The following is a 23,702-nucleotide window of genomic DNA, read 5'->3' as shown; positions in this document are numbered from 1 at the left end:
TATCAAATCATTTGAAATTCTCCACGTTCCACGAGACAGCACGAGAATTTCAGATCAGTCTCTCTCTCGACTGAGCGTGTGTCCAAATCCGGGAATCCAGGTACCGTGGCAAGGATCGTGGATCAAGTGTGCGGTTCAAGAGGTCGTGCACGCGGCTGCCGCTCGAAACCGCGATAAAGAACCGTGATTCGCAGAAGAGGCGGTCCTACGTGGCGTTTCGATGCGCTAACGGAAGAGCGTGAAGGCGATAACGAAGGACTGCGGTGTTACGAGTGTTGGAGATAAGAATGGGCCGCGATAATAAACCTGTCGACGTGTAACAACTATACGGATGAAGTCACGAAGTCGTACTTCGCTTTCCTTTTTTTCTTTTTCTTTCTTTTTTTTTTTTCAATTCTGCATCGTGGAATTATTAATTAATTGTTGATTTAATTATTGTCGAAATAAAACGATAAACAGGACAATTCTGCATAAAAGATACTTTTATAAGAATTGTAAGAATCTCTTTTTGTTTTAGCATTTTCACTTTGGAAATGGAAGGTTGGAGTGACCTTCGAATGAAATTTGACACCGATCTTTTATCCTACTCGCACTTACTTCGAATTCGCAGAAACCATCAGATAAACCGCCCGGCTACAGAACGCTAAAACGCATTACTTTATATTTACTCTTTTAATACGAGCTTCTTTTCCGATCCTTATGATTTATACGTAACTTTTTCCATCGTAAAAAGGATATCTATTAAATATACATTATGTAAAATCTTTATACGATATATCACGAAGTGAAGGGATAAGTAAATAAAGATAGACGAAGAAAATATAAAAAATTATCAATTATGATAATGAAATAAATAAATACGATGAAAAAACCTACCAATAATTCCTCCATACCAGTTTCCAAGAACCCTTTCCCCGCAACCCTTTCAAACGTTTATTTAAATCCGTCTACTTTCCCTTTCGCGATTTCTTAACGACCAAAGCAAAGCGAACGAATATTCTCGTTCCGACTTGAAGGAACAATCGTGGCGATAATTCATCGGATCGCCGTTGTTTCCTACCGTACCGACCGGGAATCTTATTTTCCATGGTTGGAGAACCGGCCATTGTTCCCGTGGCCGAACGGAGACCTGGATCTCCCGGGCTATCCGCGGCTCTTTGTCCCGGTGTTTCCAGAGGGTCGTGGCTCCCCTCCCCTCCCCTCCCCTCCCCTTCCCTCGTTCTCGGGGAGCAAGCAACGGCATTGGCAATCTGCGAGACTGGTGTACGCCACGCGGATGGAATATTAATTCCTCGAGTTAGGGGTTGCTGGTACACTCTCGTCCACAAGTGATTGGGCTATAAATTGCTGAATGGAAGGAAGTTATTACGAAGTACTTGAATTGCAATTAATATTAATTAACTCGGTTAATTTTCCCGTCGAGAAGAGTACGAAATAAAATATTTTTCTCTCAATGTGTTTTTTCTTTTGTAGAGTATTTTTAAAATGTACAAGCATTGTGATTTGTAATCAACACGGCAACACGTCTATCTAAATTTCTTTTAATACGTTCAGCAATAAGAATATCTTATCCTCCATCTCCAATTATCGTTAAATTATTTCCTCCTATTTAATTATCCTCGAGATCCTTAAGAGATAGCGGAAAGAAAAATACCAAACATGGCGCGAATCGTCGTAAACGATTTCCATTTTTTTTCAAAATTCCACGAGAATTGTACGTCATATTTGTGTTACGTTAATTAATCGTAATAAATATTTTCAGAAAATTTTTCCCAATTTAAATAAAAATAATTCAATAAATGATTATCTTTAAAATTAATTAGACTTATGGACGAGAGTGTACGCGCGTGTTGTACCCGCTGTGTATATCCTGCCAGTCGGCGCTAAAATATATATATATATGCTCCGGGCGTGCGAGTCTTCCATCCCGTTTTCTTCCTTCCCTTATAGTTATCGGTCTGGAAAGAAGAAAACTGGCAATGAGGTGAAAGGTAGCAGGGATCGGGAAGAGAGAAATGAATGAAAGCTCGACCGAGTCTCGCGAATCCAACGAATCACGCTGTTTCGTTGCACGCGACTTTTTCGCCCTCTCGAGAAACTTTGCGTTGCGATCCAAGATGGAGAGCGATCCGTGGCGCTCCTTTTACGGTGGTTACGGCCGGCAGCCGCCAGAGGGCGTGGCTCGATTGCTTCGAACGGCGCTGTTTCGAGAGATCGGTGGCCAGCGCTCTCGTTACGCAAAACGAAAGCGTTACTTTGTAGTATAGATTAAAAGCGACAGTTCGAAGGTGGTGGTCGAAGAATTAAACGTTTGCGCGACAGTTGAGAGAAGCTAATAGAAGCTGGGCCAGTCGGTGGATTGATGTAGTTTTGTGCGCGATTGTTTCGAGAAGGTAAATACAACGGTATGTGGCCGGGTTGCTCAATAGAAGGCGCGTTGGTGAGATCGGAGATACAGTAAATCAAGGAACGTGGCTATCCTCCCGGTTACTTATCTAGAATGGATTTATTTGCTATTGTCAGCTCGAGAGATTGCTCGGCGAGATATCTGGACGGTGGAAATTTTATATCGGCCTCGTGTGGTGATTTAACGTCTGGAAAGACGGATGAAGGAATTGGAAGAAGGTCAATTTCATTGTCCAATTAATCAACGTGGATAGAAGATAATGTAACCAAGAGAGAATCGAGCGATTTTTCTTTCCTTTTCCAATTTATCAGAAGCATTTTCGATAAGATCAAAAGAAAATTGATATTAATTTTAAAGTTTAGGGATAAAAGTGTTACTCGATCGAAGATTATTTATTAGATATTTATTACGGTATTAAATCTGTGCGAAATGGACTGTTATATCTCGTCGTGACGCGGATGGAACGTCGTCTTGTCCTTTTCTCTGGGATTGCATATGTAAGAGGTTTCACGTTATCCCTTGGGGAGAGAAACTTGGAGAGGGATTTGGGCCGAGGGAGATCTTTTTCTATGATTTTCTTTTTACCCATCCATTGATATCGGTGAAACATTCTATTATTCGACACGAGTCACTACAGCTTATGCTACACGCCGCTTAAACGAATATATTAAATTGCAGGGGGATAAAAAATTCGTAGGCAAATACTATTTTTATTTTTTTTTATTTTTATCAATGTCAAATCAATGCTCTTAACTTTCCTTCGAAAAAATTTGGATGAAATTTTCGCGAATTGCAAATTTTATTAATTCAACCGTTCCTTTAATTACCCTTTAATTAACCGCCCGCTCGTTAAAATATTCTTTCCCATCCGGCAGGAGATCCAACAATTTATACTCGAAATCCAATTCTGTAAATTTCGCGTGATATAAGACGCTCGATACATCCGCGCGATAAGGATGGGTGTCAACGCGTGTTCGTTCCACTTGGTATACACGGTGTCAAAAAAGTAGAGATGGAAAATTTAAAATTTCAACGAATCGATTTAATCTATTTCATTTTAAAAGTTAATTTTAATTATTCGAGATAATTCTTCGTCCGATTTTATTTAAAATTAAATAAAAAAAAGTAAAGTTAATTAAAAATATATTTTTAAATAATTTATTAATTAATTTTTTTAATAATTTAATTTTAAATATTTTTAAATATTTTTAGATAAATTTTTGCTTCGCTTGTTTCGATCCCTCGAGATATTCGAGATTAAATTTTTCGCTTTTCTAGTTGGTTCGAGCGTATACACCCGGTATACACGCTCAAAGGTTGGCACGCCTGCAGAACGTGGGATACACTGTTGACGAGATACGGATAATTGGTAATGGGAAATTATATCCAGCGATAAGTGAACGCGAGTCTCCTTGCCTCGCAAAGATAATGAGCGCGCGTTTCACGCATTCCGCGGAACCTGTTCGTGGAAAATTATAATTCGAAACGATTTTCGTAGTTTCCATTCCGTAATTTCCTACGATTTTTTATCTCCATTTCTTTCTCCCCGCTAGATATATAAATCGGTTTTACTCGAGTTAAAAAACGATACGATATTTCGTTGAAAATAATCGATATTTCACGAGTTTACCGAGGCAATAAAATCAAATTGCCAGGAATTTATTATTTCTTTTTTTTCAATTTTATCGTGGAAAAAATTTTCGAAAGCAATTGCAGAATAGTTATGTATGATTTAATGTGCTCGATATTTTTAACGATTTTAGAAAAAAAAAATTCTTATATTTTCATCAATAAAAATTCATGAACAATTGAATATATATTTTAATTCTAAACGAGAGTTGAATTTCAGTTCACTTGCATATACCTTCGAATAAAATTATTGATTTGAAATCAAAAAAAAAAAAAAAAATATCCTGCTTCCTGATGACTTTTTTTTTTATAATATTCTAAATATTTTCGATGTAAAATAATTTTTTTTTTCACAAGATAAATTTTTTCACAATGTTTGAAGCAAGGATTTACAAGAAACATTGGTCCACGATAATCGACCTTCCATTCTTCACGCGATTGGCGAACCGTGACGACGACAAAAATGTTTACACGCAATTATTCGGCATTTACGAGTGGTTCATCGCCGATACTCGAAGGCCGTAAATTTGTCGAACCGTTGCGCCACGTTATATACACCGGCCTGTACACGGTAATTTTACGGTTGTTCTCGTCCATTCGCCGTTTTTTAACGACACCAGAACAATCCTCCGCCGAAGACCCCCAAAGATCTGTTCCAAGCCGTCAGTTGAAACTCTCTTCGTGACGCGGAAAAAAAGAGAGAGAGAGAGAGAGAGAAAGAGAGGGGCAAAAGTTACACGCTATTGTTTCTACCGCGAAAACGAAATTGCACGGTAGTATCTGCTTTGTATCGCAACCTATCTCGCCTCTTTGCCTCGAATCGCTTTATATTACGTTTTATGGAAACCTTTTAACGTGATCAGAAGATAAGCTTGGAAGAAATAGAAGCGTGGAAACTGTTTGTAATCCTCGTAGATTGCGGATTGGTCCGTGGAAATATGCAAATATTCAAAAATCGATAAATCGTTTTGTTCAAATTGTTTCTCATAATTGTTCTAAAATTCTAAAATTATTAATTTGAATCAAATTAATAGATGCTTGTGTGAATTTTCAATAAAAATTTTTAATTTTAATTTGATTATCAAATTTGAAAAATTATCTTTAAAAAATTTAATGAAGAAAAATTTTCTCCAAATGATAAAAAGAATTGGAAGAAAAGTTGATTGGTTTATCAGTAATTTTTCAAAAATAAATTATTTACAAATTCCCGGGTCGAATAAGGGTGGTCGAACAATGGACACCGGGGTTGTAAGGCGAATGGGTGAGTAGCGCATAGGACGAGGACTTGGGGAATCATGGCGCATAAAGCGATATGGTTATTTCGGAATATCTGCAGCCATACGCGACCACTCAATGCTTCCATTTCAATGTTTCGCCCCTCCGAGCGTAAAAGTGGCGAAAATACGACGAGGTGGGGTGAGTTTTGCGAGGGTTGCGGCCGAAGAATCCCCGGCAATAATACCCCGGTGGCTGGAAACGGGCAATCGAGACGTAACTTCGATACTCTCGGAATTAGTCCCGTAGAATCGACAGAAATCACGGGAACGTACGATATTTCGCTACCTTTTCCTCGAAAATGCCGAATAATATTTGCTCGAATTATTACATGCACGTATAATTTCTTCCTTACGTGTAATTCAAAATATAATACCGTAAAAGAAGAGATTTGAAATTATATCGATTATTAGTTTCTATTATGTGGACCGTTCCAATAAGATTCCAGAAAGATAATAATGAGTTGTAAAAGTGTTATAAGAAATATAATCGAAAAAGCATACATTCGTAGAGCAACTAAAAGAGGTTATATTTGGTCGGTATAATATTTCGTATGTAACTGAAAGAATCGAATACACCGTTGAAATCTATCTAGGAACTACGTAACAATTATTGTCAGACTTGTTCGGTAGCCACTGGTGGGCTATCCCCCACCACTTCAAGCGAGAAAGTGGGGGGCTTTCACGTTGTGCCACGAGCTACGAACGAAGGAAGTGGAATAAACGCGATAGCTGAAACGCGTGTCTGAAACCGATTCATTTTATTTTACGTAAAAATTATTTAGAAATAAAATAATATATTTTTTTAAAGGAATTGTTGAAATCGAAAAATCTGTTTCGAAGGATTGATCTTGGGAAGTCATAGGAAGATGCTTTGTGTGACCAGTAATCTGATGCATCCTATTAATTTACTATACGCTTTTATTTCGTTTGTATATCATAGATATAGCTTATGAGTATAATTCTACATCAAGTTTTCGAAAATGGATACATTTACATTCATTGTCAATGGATTACCTTTTCGCTTGTCAATCGTCATCGTCAATCGCCACCCTCGTCGTCACCATCATCTTATTTATTATTTATTAATTTTTTTTTTTTTCTTTTTTTTTTCATCGTTACGGCATAATACTAATTCTTGAAATAGACATGAGACTCCATTATTCCTTTTACTTTTATTACTCTTAACGTGGTAAGGTAGGTATTGAAGGACAGCTACGCTCTCTTATCGTTCTAGCATTACATTAATTAGGTATCATCCAGCGGCACGCGAGGATCCGCGGCTTATCGATCGATCGATCGATCGAACAAAATCGATTTAATTACGATCCATCGACCGCCGCAGATTCCCGCTCACTGAGCAACGTTAACGTTAACGTAGTATTAATATTTACATCGAAGAAACTCTTGAAGTAATACACGGCTTTTCGTTCATTTTTTTTTTTTTCTTTTTTTGTTAAACGTAGGTACAGCAAGACGATAATTATAAGATCTAAATTCAGTTCTGATATAATTCTTTTTTTTTTTTTTCCCCTATATCGTTTTTTTTCCTTTTTCCTTTTTTTTTTTTTTACGCTCGAATGGTACATGAATGTATGTATACGTTACGTATGTGAGTTGCACGTATGTATATTCGGTACGTATGTATGTATATTCTCTGCGTATATACGCGTTTGCAGGAGAGACATTCGAGAGTGCGTGCGCATGATTGCGTTATTTTGACGAACGGTTCACGAGTAAGGATTATAATAATAGTGTGCCGTGAGAAAAAAGAAAAGAGAGAGAAAAAAAAAAAAAAAAGAGAAGAAAAAAGGAAACGAGGAACAATGGAAAACTTCCGTTTTTTTTCTTTTTTTTTTTTTTTTTTGCGCAAGAAAAACAATAATCGATCACAGTACGTCGCGTCGAAGCATCGAACACTCGATAATTAGAGAAAAATATCATTCTTTTTCCACTCTGTGTCGTGGCGACTCGAGAGCAAATGAATAATATGCGACATGTGCACAAACCCGGCTACGTGGCTCTTTATTTATTTATTTATTTTATTTTTTTTTTTTAATTTTTCGGCTCATCGTCAACTTATATCCTAAGAATAACCACGATTCGCGTACAATTGTTCAATTAATCATCGAAACGATATAAACAATATGTTTTTTTTTTAAGTAAAACGCGAAACGGCGCAGAACAATAATATAATAATCGATAAAATATATCCAATGTTTGGGAGGGGAGGGGGGGGGACGAGATGTTCGAGAATCGCACGATCGTTTTCACCGGGAGGAAGAGAGGAGGGGGAGAAAGAAGTGGAGGGAGTGGAAATTCGTGCGCAACGCGAAAAACGCGCGAATGGGGAGGCCACCCCCCCCTCCTCTGGCCGAACGTGAAATTCTCGAGGCATCGTGACCCGCTAAGAAACTAACTTCGGCAGGATATACGCACACACACGCACACACACGCACACACAGTGCTATACGCTCGCGAATGTAAAACTATAATAGAAAAAAAAAAAAAAAAAGATTTGTAAAAATAACAATATTCAACGCACTAGCGAAAAGATGAGAGCTGCCAATAAAAATATACGACACTTAGAACGTAGACCAGCGATCCTTAACCTCGATCTAAGGTAAATACAGGGTCTCGTTTCATTTTTTTTTTTTTCTTACGATAAAAATAATAAATTTAAATCTTGACCCTGTATCCATAATTGATTCATTTTCTCGAATTAAAAAGGATTTAAGAGAATTTAAGAAACGCTGATGTGGATTTAATTAAATAATAAATTTTCAGAATCAGTTATAAACGATCTGTGTTTTTCTTCGAATTGTTTTTAATTTTAGAAAAGAAAGTTTACAGCTGATTCGAAATCTAAGTGCGTAGCAAATCGATTGTAAAAATTCTCTCTAACGAACACAATCAAAAGAGAAGAATATGATAAAAGAAAATAATATATTACAATATATTTTTTTTTTTCATTCAAAACTTCATTCTTACTTCTTCTTTCTTTTCTCTCTTTTTCTCTTTTTCTCTTCTCCTTTTTTTTCTTTTTTCGAAAGACGATCGAATCGTTTCGTATCACCATTCATCGTATTATTCTTATGGCACGGATGTTTTTTTTTCTTTTCGATCGATCGATCGATCGATCTGATTCGCGAAACAGAAATCATCGTCTTTCGGGATTGTAATATTTTTAAAAATATCTCTACATAATCTCAAAATCGTACAAAAAGGGATAATTGTATCACAAATGTATGAAAAGGGAAAAAAGAAAAAAGAGAGAAGAAGATAAAACTCGTCAATCTCTCTCTCTCTCTTTCTTACTCTCTCTTACAGTTCGCATTTAACAAAAACAAAACTACAAAAAAACATGTAAAATAAACAGCTCATAAATAAACAATTAGGTAAAAAAAAAGAAAATATAACAAATTCTTCCTTTTTTTCTTTCTCTCTCTCTCTCTCGTTTTTTCAATTTTATAATTCGATCCTACGTTCCCGCCAAAACTTCTTCTTTCTTTTTTTCCTCGTTTCTCAATCAATACGCGCATAATTAAAATCAATAAATTTCGATTTTCGATTTCGAATTTGCCACGTTTGCTTACGCGTGCACAATTTAGTACGGCACGTATATTCACTTTCATTCCATCTTTTTCGCTTGCACGCTTTCCACCAATTATTCTCTCTCTCTCCCTCTTACGCGCACATTAAGTCGTCCTCTAGACGAAGGACATTCGCTCTTTCATTCTCTCTCTCTCTCTCTCTCGCTCGCTCCTTCGTACATGCCAAAACGCTGACATCGTTTTTTTTCTCTCGACCAATGCTCGAATAGCCACACTCCACCACCACAACAGTGTTTCCGTTTTCACACACAATTTCCTTAATTCGGATTAGAGAAGTGTTCAACACGTACGCGCGTGCGCACGCATCTTCCATTTTGATTTCTTTTGACATTCTCGAGAACATCGCGCGGACACGCACGTAAATATCCCTTTCCTTTCTTTTTGCAAGTTTTTATCGAACGTGGATGAATCGTGGTTTTTATATATATATATATATTTTTTGTTTGCTTCTTTTTACGCGAATTTGGCAAGTCGGGCAAAAATTGTACTACTACACAGCGGATGCTTTTTTCTTTTTGTTGTTGTTATTATTCATTGTTGTTCATGTTTGCGTTTCTTTTCCTTTTTTTTCCCTCGTATTTCTGACATAACCTATATCTATATACGTATATCTATATATATATATACATACATACATGTATATATATATATATGTATATGCGTACGACTTAATCGATATAGTTTAATTCGATATAATACATCTATATAATAATGGTAAGATAGAGCGAGTAAATCGATTGGACGCCAATGAGGAGGAGAAAATGATAAGGGATAAAGGATGGGGCGAGTGTGAAAGGGAAGCGTTATGAATGTTTATTATTATATATGATATGATTACGCGTCGATTATTTTGGAATAATAATTCTACAACAACGTCAGATGTCGTTGTTTGGGTTGTTTTTAAAAAAGATAGAAAGCCGAGAGAAAGCTTCGTATGTGGACGGCGCCCGCACAGTTTTCTTTTTTTTTTCTTTTTTTTTTATTCTTTTATTCTAAAAAAATTTCTCGACTTACACCGCCGATCTCTATATTCCGAATGATTTGGGAACGCGAGAGGACAACACGTTCATCTGCGCGATGTGCCACGCTTTTTTATCCAATCTCTAATAAAATTAACTGTCAATTCACTGTCAACAGGCGATTCCGATAGACACTGGGTGCCGTAAGGGAAACATAAAAGTACTCGAGATAACGAAACTTAAAAAAAAAAAGAATATATATATATATAATAATAATAATAATATTAATAATAATAATAATAATAATAATATGGACAATCAACATAGACGCTTACAAAACGAGAAAACAACGGAAACGATGGAACGCGAACAACTTGCAACACGTAACATGGAACACGTCATTAAAATTGTCAACGAAAACTTTATTAATTAGAGATTATAACTAGAAACAACGAGAGAAAGGGCGCGCGCAGATGAGGCGCGTCTTTTCAAGGAGAAATAAAACGAGCAACGATTTAAAGAGAATAACGTAGAATAAAGCGGATCGAGCCACTAAAAAAAAAGGAAACGCCTAGGTTGGTTCCCAAATCGTTCGTTCGTTTAGTCGAAACACATTGGCTTTCTCAAGAATGAAAAACTCGTCTCGAACTACGAGTTCTTCGTTTACTTTTCTCTCTCCCTCCCTTCACATTTCGAACTGCAATTCATCATTAACGATCAAAGACTTAATATACATTACGTATGTATATATATATATATATATATATATAATCGCTACAAATCTCACCATTGCAATTTTTACTGTACAAACTTCTAATTTAATAATGATAGTTAATTATAATAATTAGTACGCGTTACGTATATCCCTAATTTGTCGGACGTATCAGCGCCGCCACTTCTGCTGACCCGTTTTTTTCTGGCCGGCCGCGTCGCTTCGAGTCGTTTTTAAAAAAAAACATCCGTTTTGAAAAACAGACTTTGCACGCGAACAACATTGTAACATTCAAAATAAAAACTACGCTATGTAATAATAAAAAATAATAAAAATAGTGTCGACGAATAATATTATCAATAATCAATAATAATTATAATAATAATAATAATAATAATAATAATTCGTAAATAGAGTCACGTGTAAAGCTTTTCTACAAATATAGTTACATCGATCGTAGGGACTTTTCTCCATCGGTAAAAAAAATTCTCTCTCTCTCATTTCTATCAAATTTCTTCAGTTCCCTTTTTTCTTTCATTTCTTTTCGTACAACATTTTTTTCTCTTTTTTTCTTTTTTTTTTTTTTTCTTTACGTATACATTGAGCCGAAGAAAGATTCAGGCGCGAACGTGCGACACCTTTTTCCTTTTTCTCTTTCCGTTCAAACTGCCGACGGGAGAAGAACAGAAAAAAAAAAAAAATGGCAGCACGCGAAATGCATCACGAATAATCTTGCGCATGCCCAGATCGCGGCCGCTTGCGATTAACGCTATCTCCGTTAAATTCCGTAACTAAGATATTACGTGGACCGGAACCGATATACGACTTGTGTGTACGCATCGACATTTCTTTTTTTCTCGCACAATTTGTCATTTGCTTTTCCCATTGCTAAACCCACGCGCGCCGATCCTCCCTACTCCAAAGAAGATACAGTCGTGTCACTAGATACCGTCGTCACAATAATACCGTGTTATTCGTACGTACAACGAAGCGAACGTGTGAAAAGGAGACACATACCTGACAAATTCAAATTGTAAGCACGTTAGAAACGTTAGAGTGGAAACGAGGATTGCAAATAGAAACGGATTTTCGAAGAAATGAAACATTTATCACGCGGAAGCAAGTACGATACGTTTTTTTTAATCCTTTCGAAGGATATCGAGAATTTAAACATTCATCGCGAGTGACAATTTTTCATTCAGGAAATAGAGCAATGCCCGCGGATTCTGTCACCGAATCTATATATATATATATATTTATTCAACGAGATAATCTCTAATCAAAATCCTCGATACAGTGTATATATTATTCGTTATAAACTCACGGTTGAGGAATGATCGTGAGTTAACTAACTAAGGATACGAAATTCTAACTAACTTCACTTTATCTTTGTGACGATCGTCGTTAAAAAATGACAGCCAACGAAAAACGAAGAGAGATTCAAAGTCAAACCATTAATAAAGAAATTTATGACGTATTGAAATTATTCGCTTCACTGAATCCAACGAAGACCTTGGAAATGGAGAGGCTGTCGAGAGCATATATCTAGAAAAAGGCTCGAGAATATAACGAAATAAATAGATGCAGGTGTTCCGAAATAAAAATAATAATAAAGATAAGTTTCTAAAATTTATAAAATTCAGCAAAGATAAAAATGATCGTTAAGAACGAGCACTACTTGGAAAAACGAATAAATAGTGCAGGTGGCCGAAACAATAATAACAAATAAGGATCAGTTTCAAAATTTGGTAGGGATAGCAACGAACGTTGAAGCGAGCATTACTTGGAAAACGAATAGTGCAGGTGGCTGAAATGATAATAACAATAAAGATTAGTTTCAAAATTTGATGAGAATAGCATTAAAAACAACATTACTTGAACAAAATGAATAGATAGTTAAGAAATAATAACGAGAATAAGGATCAGTTTACTTTTAAAATTCGCTGAAATATATAATAACAACGGACGGTTAAACCATTAAGACGCTTGAAAAAAGAGCAATAAAGATAAGCAAGAAAATAAAGAAAGAAATTAAAGAAATTCAAGCAGCCAGGCAAACGAAATTCAAAGTTTCTAGAACCACAAAAAAATATGCACGTGTCAATTCTTTCAACGGTCTTCGGTCGTCGTCGTCGTCGTCGTCGTCGTCGCCGTCAACGTCGCCGTCGGTTACGTTAAACTTCGTATTTTTAATTTTTCGGCAACTATACGTGTAATTGTATTTTCTATATTTCTTAAACGTTTAATTCCTTTTCAATCATATCTTATTATTGTATATTTTATACGCACGTATTATATTTTTATTAATTCTACGCCGTTCGCGTAAACTAATATTTTTTTTTCTTCTTTCTTCTATCCTGTTCGTTAAAACGCATTATGTTTACGGTATGTAGAGGTATAATATCTCGCTATGTGGAAGTTGAGGAAGGAAGGTGGTGAAGGAATTGAAGGGGGAGGCAAGAAGGGAGAGATGGGGATAATTTACATGAGTTAGATCTCGTGCATAAACTCGCATGCTCAGCTTAATCGTTATTTTTTTTTTTTTGTTTTTTTTTTTAATGTACGGCGATATTTATGTATAATAGTTATTTTAGGTAATTAGCAGTATATTATTAATATGAATACGGTTTCAATTCATTCATTCTTCTTTTTCTATCATTCTTCCTTTTTCTCCATTCCTCTTTCGCGCAATATCAGTTTTCTTTAGATTTTTTTTTTTTTTCTCTCTCTAAAAACGATGCAGTTTCACCTTGATTACGGACGTCTATTTATCTTCTTTTCTTTTCTTTTCTTTTTTTTTTTTTTCGCTATTTAATAATTAGTTGCTCTAGCCGGTCTAAAAATTTTTCCTTTCCTCCCTTCGATATTTAATAAAGTCTTATTTTTTTTTCCCTATTAATTGTTTATGCTCTATAATGTGACTTTTATTTAATTACGTACGTTATACGTATTCTAAGTGTTAATTTTTTTTTTTCTTCCCCCTTTCTTCACGATATACAATTATCAAAATTTTTTTTTCTTTCGTTTGTTCTGCTTGTCCTTAGTTAGTATAACAGATTTTTCTTCTTCTTTCCAATTGTTCATATATATATGCATATATATATATATATATATATTTTATATAATATATTATTTTTATATAATACGGTATTGTGTACTATGATTTTACATCGTAAATAGATAATCGTTCAACGATTCGTTACAACAGATTCCTCGCCTTGAGAAAACAAATCTATTTTTTTTTTTTTTTTTTCTCTTGGTCGAATTACGTATATATACGCGTTTTCATCGATATTTCGACGATTCCATTGCACTTTTATCGTATCGATTTTCCTCGATAATAAAACAACATTTCTTAACGTCTAAACAATTCTTCAAAAAAGAAACAAAAAAGAGAATAAATTCAACAATCACGTAATTCGATTCGTTTTTTCGAACGAGGAAAAAAAGGATTTTGAAAAAATCCATTCCCTCTCTGAACTATTATTAGATATATAAAATATACATTCACGATGACAATTATTCGAAAAACCAATCATCGTTTGAATCGTCGAGAAATGAATGAAAAAAGACGGAGGAATATTTTGCACGAATCGGGTATTATTTAACGGGGAAGAGGAAAAAAAAAAAATAATTAGGTAATAATTTATATATAATAATCTGAAGTATTTCTTAGTTAATTTTCCTCTCGATTTTTCTTGCTAGAGTCCTCTTTTTTTTTTTTTTTTTTTTCCTTTTTCTTTTTCCTCATTATGAATTCTACGTAAGTAAATAGCAATAACGGCTTCTATATCTATAGAAAAAAGTCTACCCTGACACCAAATTACGTATTTAATGTACTAAGAGAGTGTGAGATACTCGTCCAGTGTGTCTTTGTATTTTTGCATCATTGTTTTATTATAAAAAGTTCGTTCTCTCTCTCGTCTGTACTTTTATTTCTCTTCTTTTCTTTTTTTCCATTCTCCCAAACTCTTTTCCTTCCTTCTTCTTCTTCTTTCGAATCGTGGAATTTGCGAAAAAGACGTCGTTGTCCCGTTGGACGAAAGATATGGCAAAGAGAGAACACGCGAAAACGAAACAAAAAAAATTTTGTTCAACAATCTCGATTTCAACATGGCATCGATATAATTACACAACACTACGTATTAAATTAACGCGGAAAAATTAACGCCTTACCGAGAATAATATTTATAAAAAAGAAGAAAAAAAAATATGGAAGGAAGAAAGAAAACAAAAGAAACATGGATGAAAAAGAATATCAAATCAGGAGAACGAATCGTTTTCGCGGATCAAAGGATAAAATATTCTCGCGATAAATTATCTTGAGACAATATGGAAAAACGTGCTTGCTTTCGTACAAGTTATCTTGTATTAAAGTTAAAAGCGATACCTTTGCGAGATATCCTGCGAGATCTAACCGAAACGATAAAAACGAATGTGGATGTGCTCATCAATCGACGAATCGAGATTCCTTCCCGAAACCGAAATATATAATATTACACGTGAAAACGATTTCAATTTTTTCAAACTCGAGACACTCGCGCCAATCACGAACGACGTACGTTTCGATCGAAGAAATATACGCGGAGAAGAATCGGATCTCGCTTCTTGCTTCATATATATCACGAGTCTTTTCACACACGCGTTCTAAAAGAGTATATATTCACTTGTTTCTTTTGCACACACTGTAGTAGTCATCACTGTATTGTAACCACTATTATTCGTATTCGTGTCAAAACAGAGGAAATGATATATCGATGCGCGGAGTTGTTAAGAGGTTAAGCATCCATGACAGAAATAAGCAAGCAACGCTCGACGAAACGCCCTCTGCACGGCGTATATGTGTATTTATTCATTGTAGGCTCGCGGCACGGCCACGTAACAACTATACATACGAAATTCGATCCTCTCCAACGGCTACGAAGGTCGACAAGGAAACGACAGTTGATAAAAGGGATTGAAAAGCATTTTGAAAATATTTACTTTCTCTCCGGTAGTGGAAATAAGAGTCGTTATTAAGTCATATCGGCAAGAAAGAATTGCATCATTTTTTCGAGACGGATTTTTGTAAAAAAATATTAAAAAATACGATCGATCGGTATTCGTGTTTTCCATGAAATTTTTAGCTAGCGATACGTAATGGTATACGATTTCGCGCAAAAGAAACAAATGGATACACACTTTATTCGTTAACTCGAGGACGCCTCATCGCTCGTCTGTTAAATTTCTTCGTAAAAAAATAAATTTCCGCGCTTCGGCGTTCCTCCTAAATAATACCTCGTATTAATCAAGAGGAATCAACAATATAACTCGATTCCGGGAAAAGAGATAATTTAAAATATAATTTACCAACCGGAGCAACGACGCATATTACATCAATTTCCAAACGTTTCGTGAAAGAACATGGGCGATCCGGGTCGGAGAAAAAAAGAAAAAAAAATGAAAATAAAAACATTCGCAGTAAGACGATTTACGTCAGCAAGTACAGAAATGATAAAAGTATTTATCGATATTAATTTGCCTAATTACAGTTTCGAGGAGGCAATCGCGAGAGTAGTGTAAACCGTGGTTAATTAAGCCTGGAAAAGTAGCTTGGCAAAATGGCATCGACTCGTATCACTAAAATTCCTCTCCCGAGGAAAATCGAACTCTTTAACGCATGCGCCACTGATTTCGTTGCAATCGGGTATCCGGCTAAGTAATCGTTCGAAAAATACGTTTCCATCGTGTTTCGACGAAGAGAAGAGTGGAGAATTCTTACGCTCATTTTTCTAATCGTGTAACGCGAATCGTGTTCATCCATAAAGAACGAGCTATCGAACTTTTCCCGCGGTCTATTTTCGAAAAAAAAATTTTACCAAAGATAAATGATTTCGATGCAAGGAAATATACTGTAAAATTATTGTGCTATGGACAAAAAGAATGGAATAATCATCGTCCATGTTCCTCAAAATGGCGACGAGTTTCGTCGTGTCCTCTTTTTTCTCCGATCATTCACCGCAATTACACGAATTCTTTACACGACAGCCTCGTTTAATTATTCCCTACGGTTTTCTTCTTTCTTCTCTGTCGATATTAATTGATCGTCTCGTCGACGCTCACACACACACACACGTACACGCGCGGCGTTGTTTAATTCCCTTCGTTCCGTGTTTCTCCTCGTTCGAGTTAATTTCTAGTATCCCGCGATATATCGTTGGCTCTTCGTATATGGCAGTTATCACGCCAACTTGATCATTCCCCCCGCTGTTCATCGCTCGGCAATCGCGATGACTCGCCGCGCAGCGCGCCCCCATTAAACAATTATTACATTATACGCTCTAGGAATCAGTCACAGGCTGGGGTCCATATTCTTCCTCCCAGCCAAAATAAGTACGTAGTGTATAATTTTTTTTCCTTTCGAGGGTGTGCTCTTCTTAATTCTCTTCGGTTGTATTTCCATCTCCTTTCTTCCTTCCTTCCTTCGTAAAAAAACGAAAGAGACGGACAACATCGTCGCGCGTCCCCTTCCATCCTTGTCTCTCTCTCTCCTTCTTCCATTTTCCGTCTTCTCTTATCGAGTCTCTCGTTCAGACCGCAATATGGCGTAGAAGAGCGCGTGGTTGATCGTTTCTTCGTCGTGTTTGTTCCGTTTCTTTCTCGTTTTCTCCTCGCTTGGTATAAAAAACAAAACAAAAACAAGAGAACAGAGATCACTCGACGAGATCCTCCTACGCAAGAAGAGCGCACGTTTCTCGGTCGAAGAGCAAGGAGGAACAGAATTCTCTCTCGGCCGTTGTTCGTTCGCGCGGGAAGAGTAAGAAGAGGGCGCTCGCGTTCGAGTTGCGGTTGGCTCGTTTCTAATCTTCCACCTCTCTCTCTCTCTCTCTCTCTTTCTCTTTCTCTCTCTTACCCAGCTTCGATGGCTAGAGGCTCTTGCTTGTCCAGTCTCTCGTTTCTTGTTTAAAAGAAAGACAACCGGGTGAGCAAAGTCTCCTATGTGGGCACTTTACTGACCGCCTTCAGAAGATCGCTCTGCGTCTTGTCGAGGCCGCTCACACCGTGATGCTGTTGCTGATGCTGCAGTGCGGCGTTCTGCTGCTCCTGCTGCATCTTCGCCTGCTTCTCCGCCTGCTGCTTCTTCATCATTTCCTGCTCCTCCCGCTCCCTCCTCGCCTGCTCGTTTATCTCTTTCACCGCCCTCAACTCCTTCTTCAATTTCATCCGCCGATTCTGGAACCAGATCTTGATCTGCCGCTCGGTAAGGCAGAGCGCGTGCGCGATTTCTATTCGCCGCCGTCGCGTCAGGTAGTGGTTGTAGTGGAACTCCTTCTCGAGCTCGAGGGTCTGGAAACGCGTGTACGTCTGCCGCCCCCTGCGCCTCGGACACCCGTTCGGCCCTGGAAACGTCAGAAACGCAGATTTGCCTAGGTTAGTCTTTTCATGCAGGGTTTATTTGACTTTTTAACCCTTTGCACTACCACAGTCAACCATCTGTATGCTTACCTCTTGCGAAAGTGTGAAAATATTTGTACTTTCGTATATGAAATATGATAAAATCGAATAAAATGATGGAGAAGAATTTGGAAAAAAAAAAAAAATAAGCTGACTGTTGGCTTAGTGGTTAATAAGCGCTTAAGAGGTGCAAAGGGTTGGTTGAATAAATAATATAATCGGCTTTCCAAATAAAACGTTTCGACTTTTCGCTGATGCCGAGGAGTTCGATTGTGAAGACGAATTTCATTACAATCAATGAAATGATTAATATGACACGTTTTCTTCGTTACGTAAAATTCTTTTTTTTTTCTTCTCGTGGAATAACGCTCGTCCACTCTCAACTCTCTCCACGCTTTCTCTTTCAGGGAAGAAAAAAAGCAGCGCTTTCGATTTATTGCAGGGGTTGGTTGAGATAAAAAAAAGAAAAGGGAAGAGTAAAAAAAGGAAAGTTTGGAAAAAGTTTCTATTGTCACGAGAAAGAAAGAAAAATTGAACCCTTTTCGACCAACTTTCTCCAGACCTAGAAAGTCAAAGTCGTAAAACGGGGTACGCGCAGGACACAGTTGAATTTTTTATGGTGTTTAGGTAACTATCGAGCTGCACGTCCACGCGCCAACCAGGTAAAAAGAAGACTGGTGACGGCTTTTGTCGTCTGCCTCGTGCCCGACTAACCTTAACCTTACTTTTAAAATCGTCTTAATAATTACATCGTATTTATTTTCATCAACGAAACCGTACGAATACGAATATATATATATGTAAATGAAGATTGTACGAATTCAAAATTTCGTACAAAATTAATTACGTTTGAATTGTAAACAAGAGAGTGTCGAATTACCGAGCTGAAGTAAATAGAATTACGAATAGGTGACCGACTTCACGCTGCTCGTTTCGTTGCGTGGAGTGGAGGGGATAACGACGCTTACGAAGCCACTCCCCCTCCCTCGAATATCTCCGTTGGAAGTAATTGCAAACTCGACTTTTTATCCACCTTCGCCGAAACTTTTTCACTTTCCATCGGGTTAAGTGGGATACATCTTGGTGGAAATCGAGCGAATAGAGAGCTAAAGTTTCGGAAAAAAAAAAAAAAGAAAAGAAAGGTATATATACAGTTTATACAGCAGTAGACAGTAGGGTTAAGATGGCCGCCATAGAAAGCTCGATAAACTTCTCACGGGCAATTTTCGCAATTGGCTCGGGCGTATAATTTTACTTTCGGGCCGGCCGTGCAAAAGGGTGGGCTCTTTTCAGTTGGTCGCTAAGGAACCGGTTTCCCTGGGCGCAAGCACGAGCAGTCGGCCATAATACCATCATTCTTGGGAAGACGCTGAATGGCCATATGATTGCCTCGTGATGAAGCAAATACGCGGCTACCGGCCAATAAAAGATAGCGAAAGATTTCGCGTTCGATATGCGTGCTCCCATCGGAATCGCTTTCATAAACGATTAGTAAACCGCGGCCAGCTTCGACTCCTCGATAAAATCTTCATTCTCTCGAACGAAAGATTCTTTGAAACCTCAAAATTCCTTCTTTGAGATAAAAAAAATTACACGATTCTTCGTTCGAATACACTTTAAGAAATTCTGACAGACACTCGATAAGAAGCAGTGAGACACGCGACCCACACTCGTCCGTTCATCATCGTCTAAAGCCGTGCAAAAAAACGGGGAATGCGGGGAGGAACGCTGAATAGCGAATTCAGCATGGCCGTTCGCAACAGTGCGGGGTCCAGGATTCGCTGGACGTGTATGCGTCGCGTGCGCTCGGTCGGTAAACTCGCACACTGAATTTTTCCGTCCGTGTAACAATGCGTGTGATGCGGTTTCCCGTGCGCTTGTGCGCGCGTTGAGAGTTTAACTCTAGCGCGGTGCAGCCGCAGGGTGGTCGCCGAAGCTGGAGGGGAGGGGGGAGGGGGGGTGGACCATAGGTTACCTTGGCAACCGGAGGGAAAACCATTCCATCCTGCTGGCGGCATATCGCGCCAGGGGCGAGTCGAGCAGCCAGAGAACCCTTCCCTGCATCCTCTCGCAGAGCCTTTTTGCGGCTTCTCGGCCAAACTGATTCCGACTCCCCGCACGCTTCATAAATATCCTCGTCGATGGTATTATCAACAATTTCGTTGGATCAAGCTAATGTCCACGCGCAATTTATAGATAACCGTTATTTCCGCCCCTTGGAGGGGCAGGATTTCGTCGCGGACGGGGTTAACAGCTGGGCGTGAAACTCGTTTTTCTTCCCCTTCGAGGACGCTTAATTTATATCCTCCTCCTCCTTCGAATATCTTTCAATTTCTTTCTGGCCTCCCTTCGATTGGTTTCGAACGAGAGGAGAGAAAAAAAACGCGAACGTTCTTCATCTTTGGAGAAAGACAGGAATAAAAGAAGAAGATTAGTTGTTTGATTAAAAAAAATTTCTTGTTTAATCGTTTTTTATTAATCAAAAATTTTAATATGGCACAATAGTGGATTGAATTTAAGCTTCGAATATAAATTTTTATTAAAATAAATTTAATAAAGCAAAATAGTGCTTTAATTGAATTTGATATTCAATTTAACAGTAAAATCTTTTTATTGAAATTAATAATTTAATATCATCAAATGTTATTTATTATAATTTCAACATTAACAGTATATATTTGATATTCAATTTAAAAGTAAAATCTTTTTATTAAAATTAATTTAGTATTATCAAATGTTATTTATTATAATTTCAACATTAACAGTATATATTTGATATTCAATTTAAAAGTAAAATCTTTTTATTAAAATTAATAATTTAATATTATCAAATGTTATTTATTATAATTTAAACATTAACAGTATATATTATTTTAGATTTATTTTTAGATAAATTTTCAAACTTATTTTTATTTAAAAAATCATAATATTGAGATTATTTGAACAGTAATTCCAATTTGCTTTCCTTCAGTAAAAATTTTATATTTAATTGATGAAATTGTAAATGAACATTCTTCAGAGAAAGACAGGAATAAAAGAAGCTACGATAATTATTTTGATTAAAAAAATTTTTCGCCTTAATTGTTTTTATTAATCAAAAATTTTAATATGACAGAATAGTGGATTGAATTTAAGCTTCGAATATAAATTTTTATTAAAATAAATTTAATAAAGCAAAATAGTGCTTTAATTGAATTTGATATTCAATTTAAAAGTAAAATCTTTTTATTAAAATTAATAATTTAATATCATCAAATGTTATTTATTATAATTTCAACATTAACAGTATATATTATTTTAGATTTATTTTTAGATAAATTCTCAAACTTATTTTTATTAAAAAAATCATAATATTGAGATTATTTGAACAGTAATTCCAATTTGCTTTCCTTCAGTAAAAATTTTATATTTAATTGATGAAATTGTAAATCCATTCTTTTCAATTTAAAATTTCTCTTGGTTGATTTTTCATGGATCTCGTTCGAACAAGAGGAATGAGAATCGAGGAAAAATGTGGAGAATGTTGTGAGGAGATTGGATATACAAGTGTGAAGGAAATTGTTAGTTATTTTCAAATGGCGCTCAGTCGATAACCTCCGATCGAAGATCACCTCACACGACGTGATTAATGAAAAAAAGCGACGAAAGAAGCGTGTAATATGCGATTGCCCGAACACAATAGATAAATCTCTTCCCTCTTTGTTCTCGATACTTTTGCCATTTTACGACGTACGTACACGTACTCTATTCGTTCTCACACATTCCCGGTCGATAAGCTAGTTTACATTTATAATTGATACTTGATTAATTATAAATTCATAACAATATTTAGAGATACGCGAAATGGTTAAAAATCCAATTTTTTTTTCCTTTTTCCTTTTTCAATGCAATTTCCACTCGTTTGTCAGAAAATTATCTTCATATAAATAAGAATCGGTTAATTTATTGTATTAAGTGTTCTAATTTGATACGTCAAACATATACGATAATTTCACTTTCTTGTTACTATTGAATAATATTTTAAATACCACTTTAAACAATCCGAGTATTTCTATAACTAAAATGAATCATCCATACATTTACAAATTTCTTCCGATTTTAATAAATAATTTATAATTTTTTAAATTAAATTAAAAAAAAATAATACAAATTTATTCTCTTATTTCTAAACTTTCGAATCTTTACTTCACTATAAGAAAAAATACGAATGATAGATTCGTTAACAAAATTATCGAATAATCCATCCTTTTAATTCGATTACGCTTGCACTCGTCCTAACTTCATCTATTTCGACAAATTAAACGAGATAATATCGATAGTGATTCAATCAGATGTATGCGATTTATATTTCATTAATACGAATGATTCGGGAACAAAGGAGCCGACAGGGTCCATTTTGGCAAAATGGCAGCGATGCGTGGCGTCGTACTACTACACGCGGCGGGCTCTGCGCGAACGAAAAGGGCGACGGCCTGCGCCTAATTGCGGCCATATATTAAGTTTAATACCTGCTTTAGGTCGCCGCATGCGGCTTTACCATTCGTCGAGTAGACGAGGATATTGCGGAAGTTTGCCCGGCTGCGTCATCCCTTCCACCTCCTACCACCTCCAACCCCTCCCGCGTCCTCCCCCTCCCCCGCGCCCCATCGAGATTCTATCAATGTTAGCCGGCGGCACAGCGCTGTCGCCTCCAACTTATACGAGATCCGTGGAATCGAACTTTAAACGCTTCGATCGAGATCCGTACACTCCGTGAAGAAAAACTTATCTCTTGCACAGGAAAGTTAATACACGCTGGTTAAAATGGGACGAGTTCTCTGCGAGACGGTACACTTGGAACGTGTAACCGAGTTTGTACCGTTTCGGATAGATTCACTAATAGAGAGTCGGTAATTTCGAAGCTTCTTACGTTTATTTAACCGAACTCGTTTCCTTTGCGTCTTATCTTATCTCGTTTTTTTATTTGACTTTTCCAAAGATTCTGGAAGCTTTTATCTTTCATGCACATTTTTTGAATAAAATATTAGAAAAATAGCAAAAAAAAAAATTATTGAAAATTATTCAACAATCGTAAATGTCTAGGACGTACACTCAAGATTTCAATAGACACGCGCTAGGGATATCGAGATAACTCGAGACGTGTATCTCTCTCCCCTAGTCATCCTACGTTAACGTGTCATCCTATCCAACGTTCTTAGATTTCTTTCCACACTCTTCTCGCCCTACACGATAACCAGAGATGCGATAAATCGCTTCGAGGACGATTAACGTCAGTATCAGGTTGACCATCAACGGCCATCGAGAGTCACGTATTAGGTCTAATATCGAAATCATGGAAAACGATTCCTTCCACTCCGCGCATTCATCCTTATAATATACTATATATATATATATATATTATCATATTTTTATTCGGCCGCGCCGCAATCGTGGAATTACGAAAGTCCACTAAATACCCGCGGGTTTTTGTCATTGCTTCGGCGCAATGATCGGGAAAATTGCTCAACTTCGCGAAAAACGCATGGAAATTGTTCCGTACGGCGAGAATTCGCAATCACAAAGAGAAAGTCTACGTCGAGCGAAAAAAATCGCATCCGCAGTGTTTCTCCGTTTTGCTCGAACGTTACAAACAACGTTACACTCGTATCGAATTATTGAAACGAAGAAATTAAT

At 36.7% G+C, this 23,702-nt stretch overlaps 2 protein-coding genes across 3 annotated transcripts in view; both read right to left on the bottom strand.

Moving 5' to 3' along the window:
* The window catches only part of LOC102656349, a 247,967-nt gene that overhangs the window by 10,639 nt on the left and 213,626 nt on the right, over positions 1-23,702 (bottom strand). The gene's annotated exons all lie outside the window — the stretch shown is intronic.
* Positions 13,486-23,702, bottom strand: part of LOC410643 (homeobox protein abdominal-A homolog) — a 36,350-nt gene continuing 26,133 nt past the window's right edge. The window contains exon 3 of one of the 2 annotated variants that reach the window (XM_016917154.2): positions 13,486-18,001. In XM_016917154.2, the coding sequence (XP_016772643.1) occupies positions 17,571-18,001 (431 nt within the window). In that variant the 3' untranslated portion in view covers positions 13,486-17,570. The remainder of the gene's footprint in view (positions 18,002-23,702) is intronic. The other variant, XM_394120.7, reaches the window with a different exon arrangement.

Source organism: Apis mellifera, linkage group LG16 (assembly GCF_003254395.2).
Source record: "Apis mellifera strain DH4 linkage group LG16, Amel_HAv3.1, whole genome shotgun sequence".
Lineage (NCBI taxonomy): Eukaryota > Metazoa > Arthropoda > Insecta > Hymenoptera > Apidae > Apis > Apis mellifera.
The sequence above is the reverse complement of the archived record's forward strand: the minus strand, read 5'-3'. Positions and strand labels throughout refer to the sequence as shown.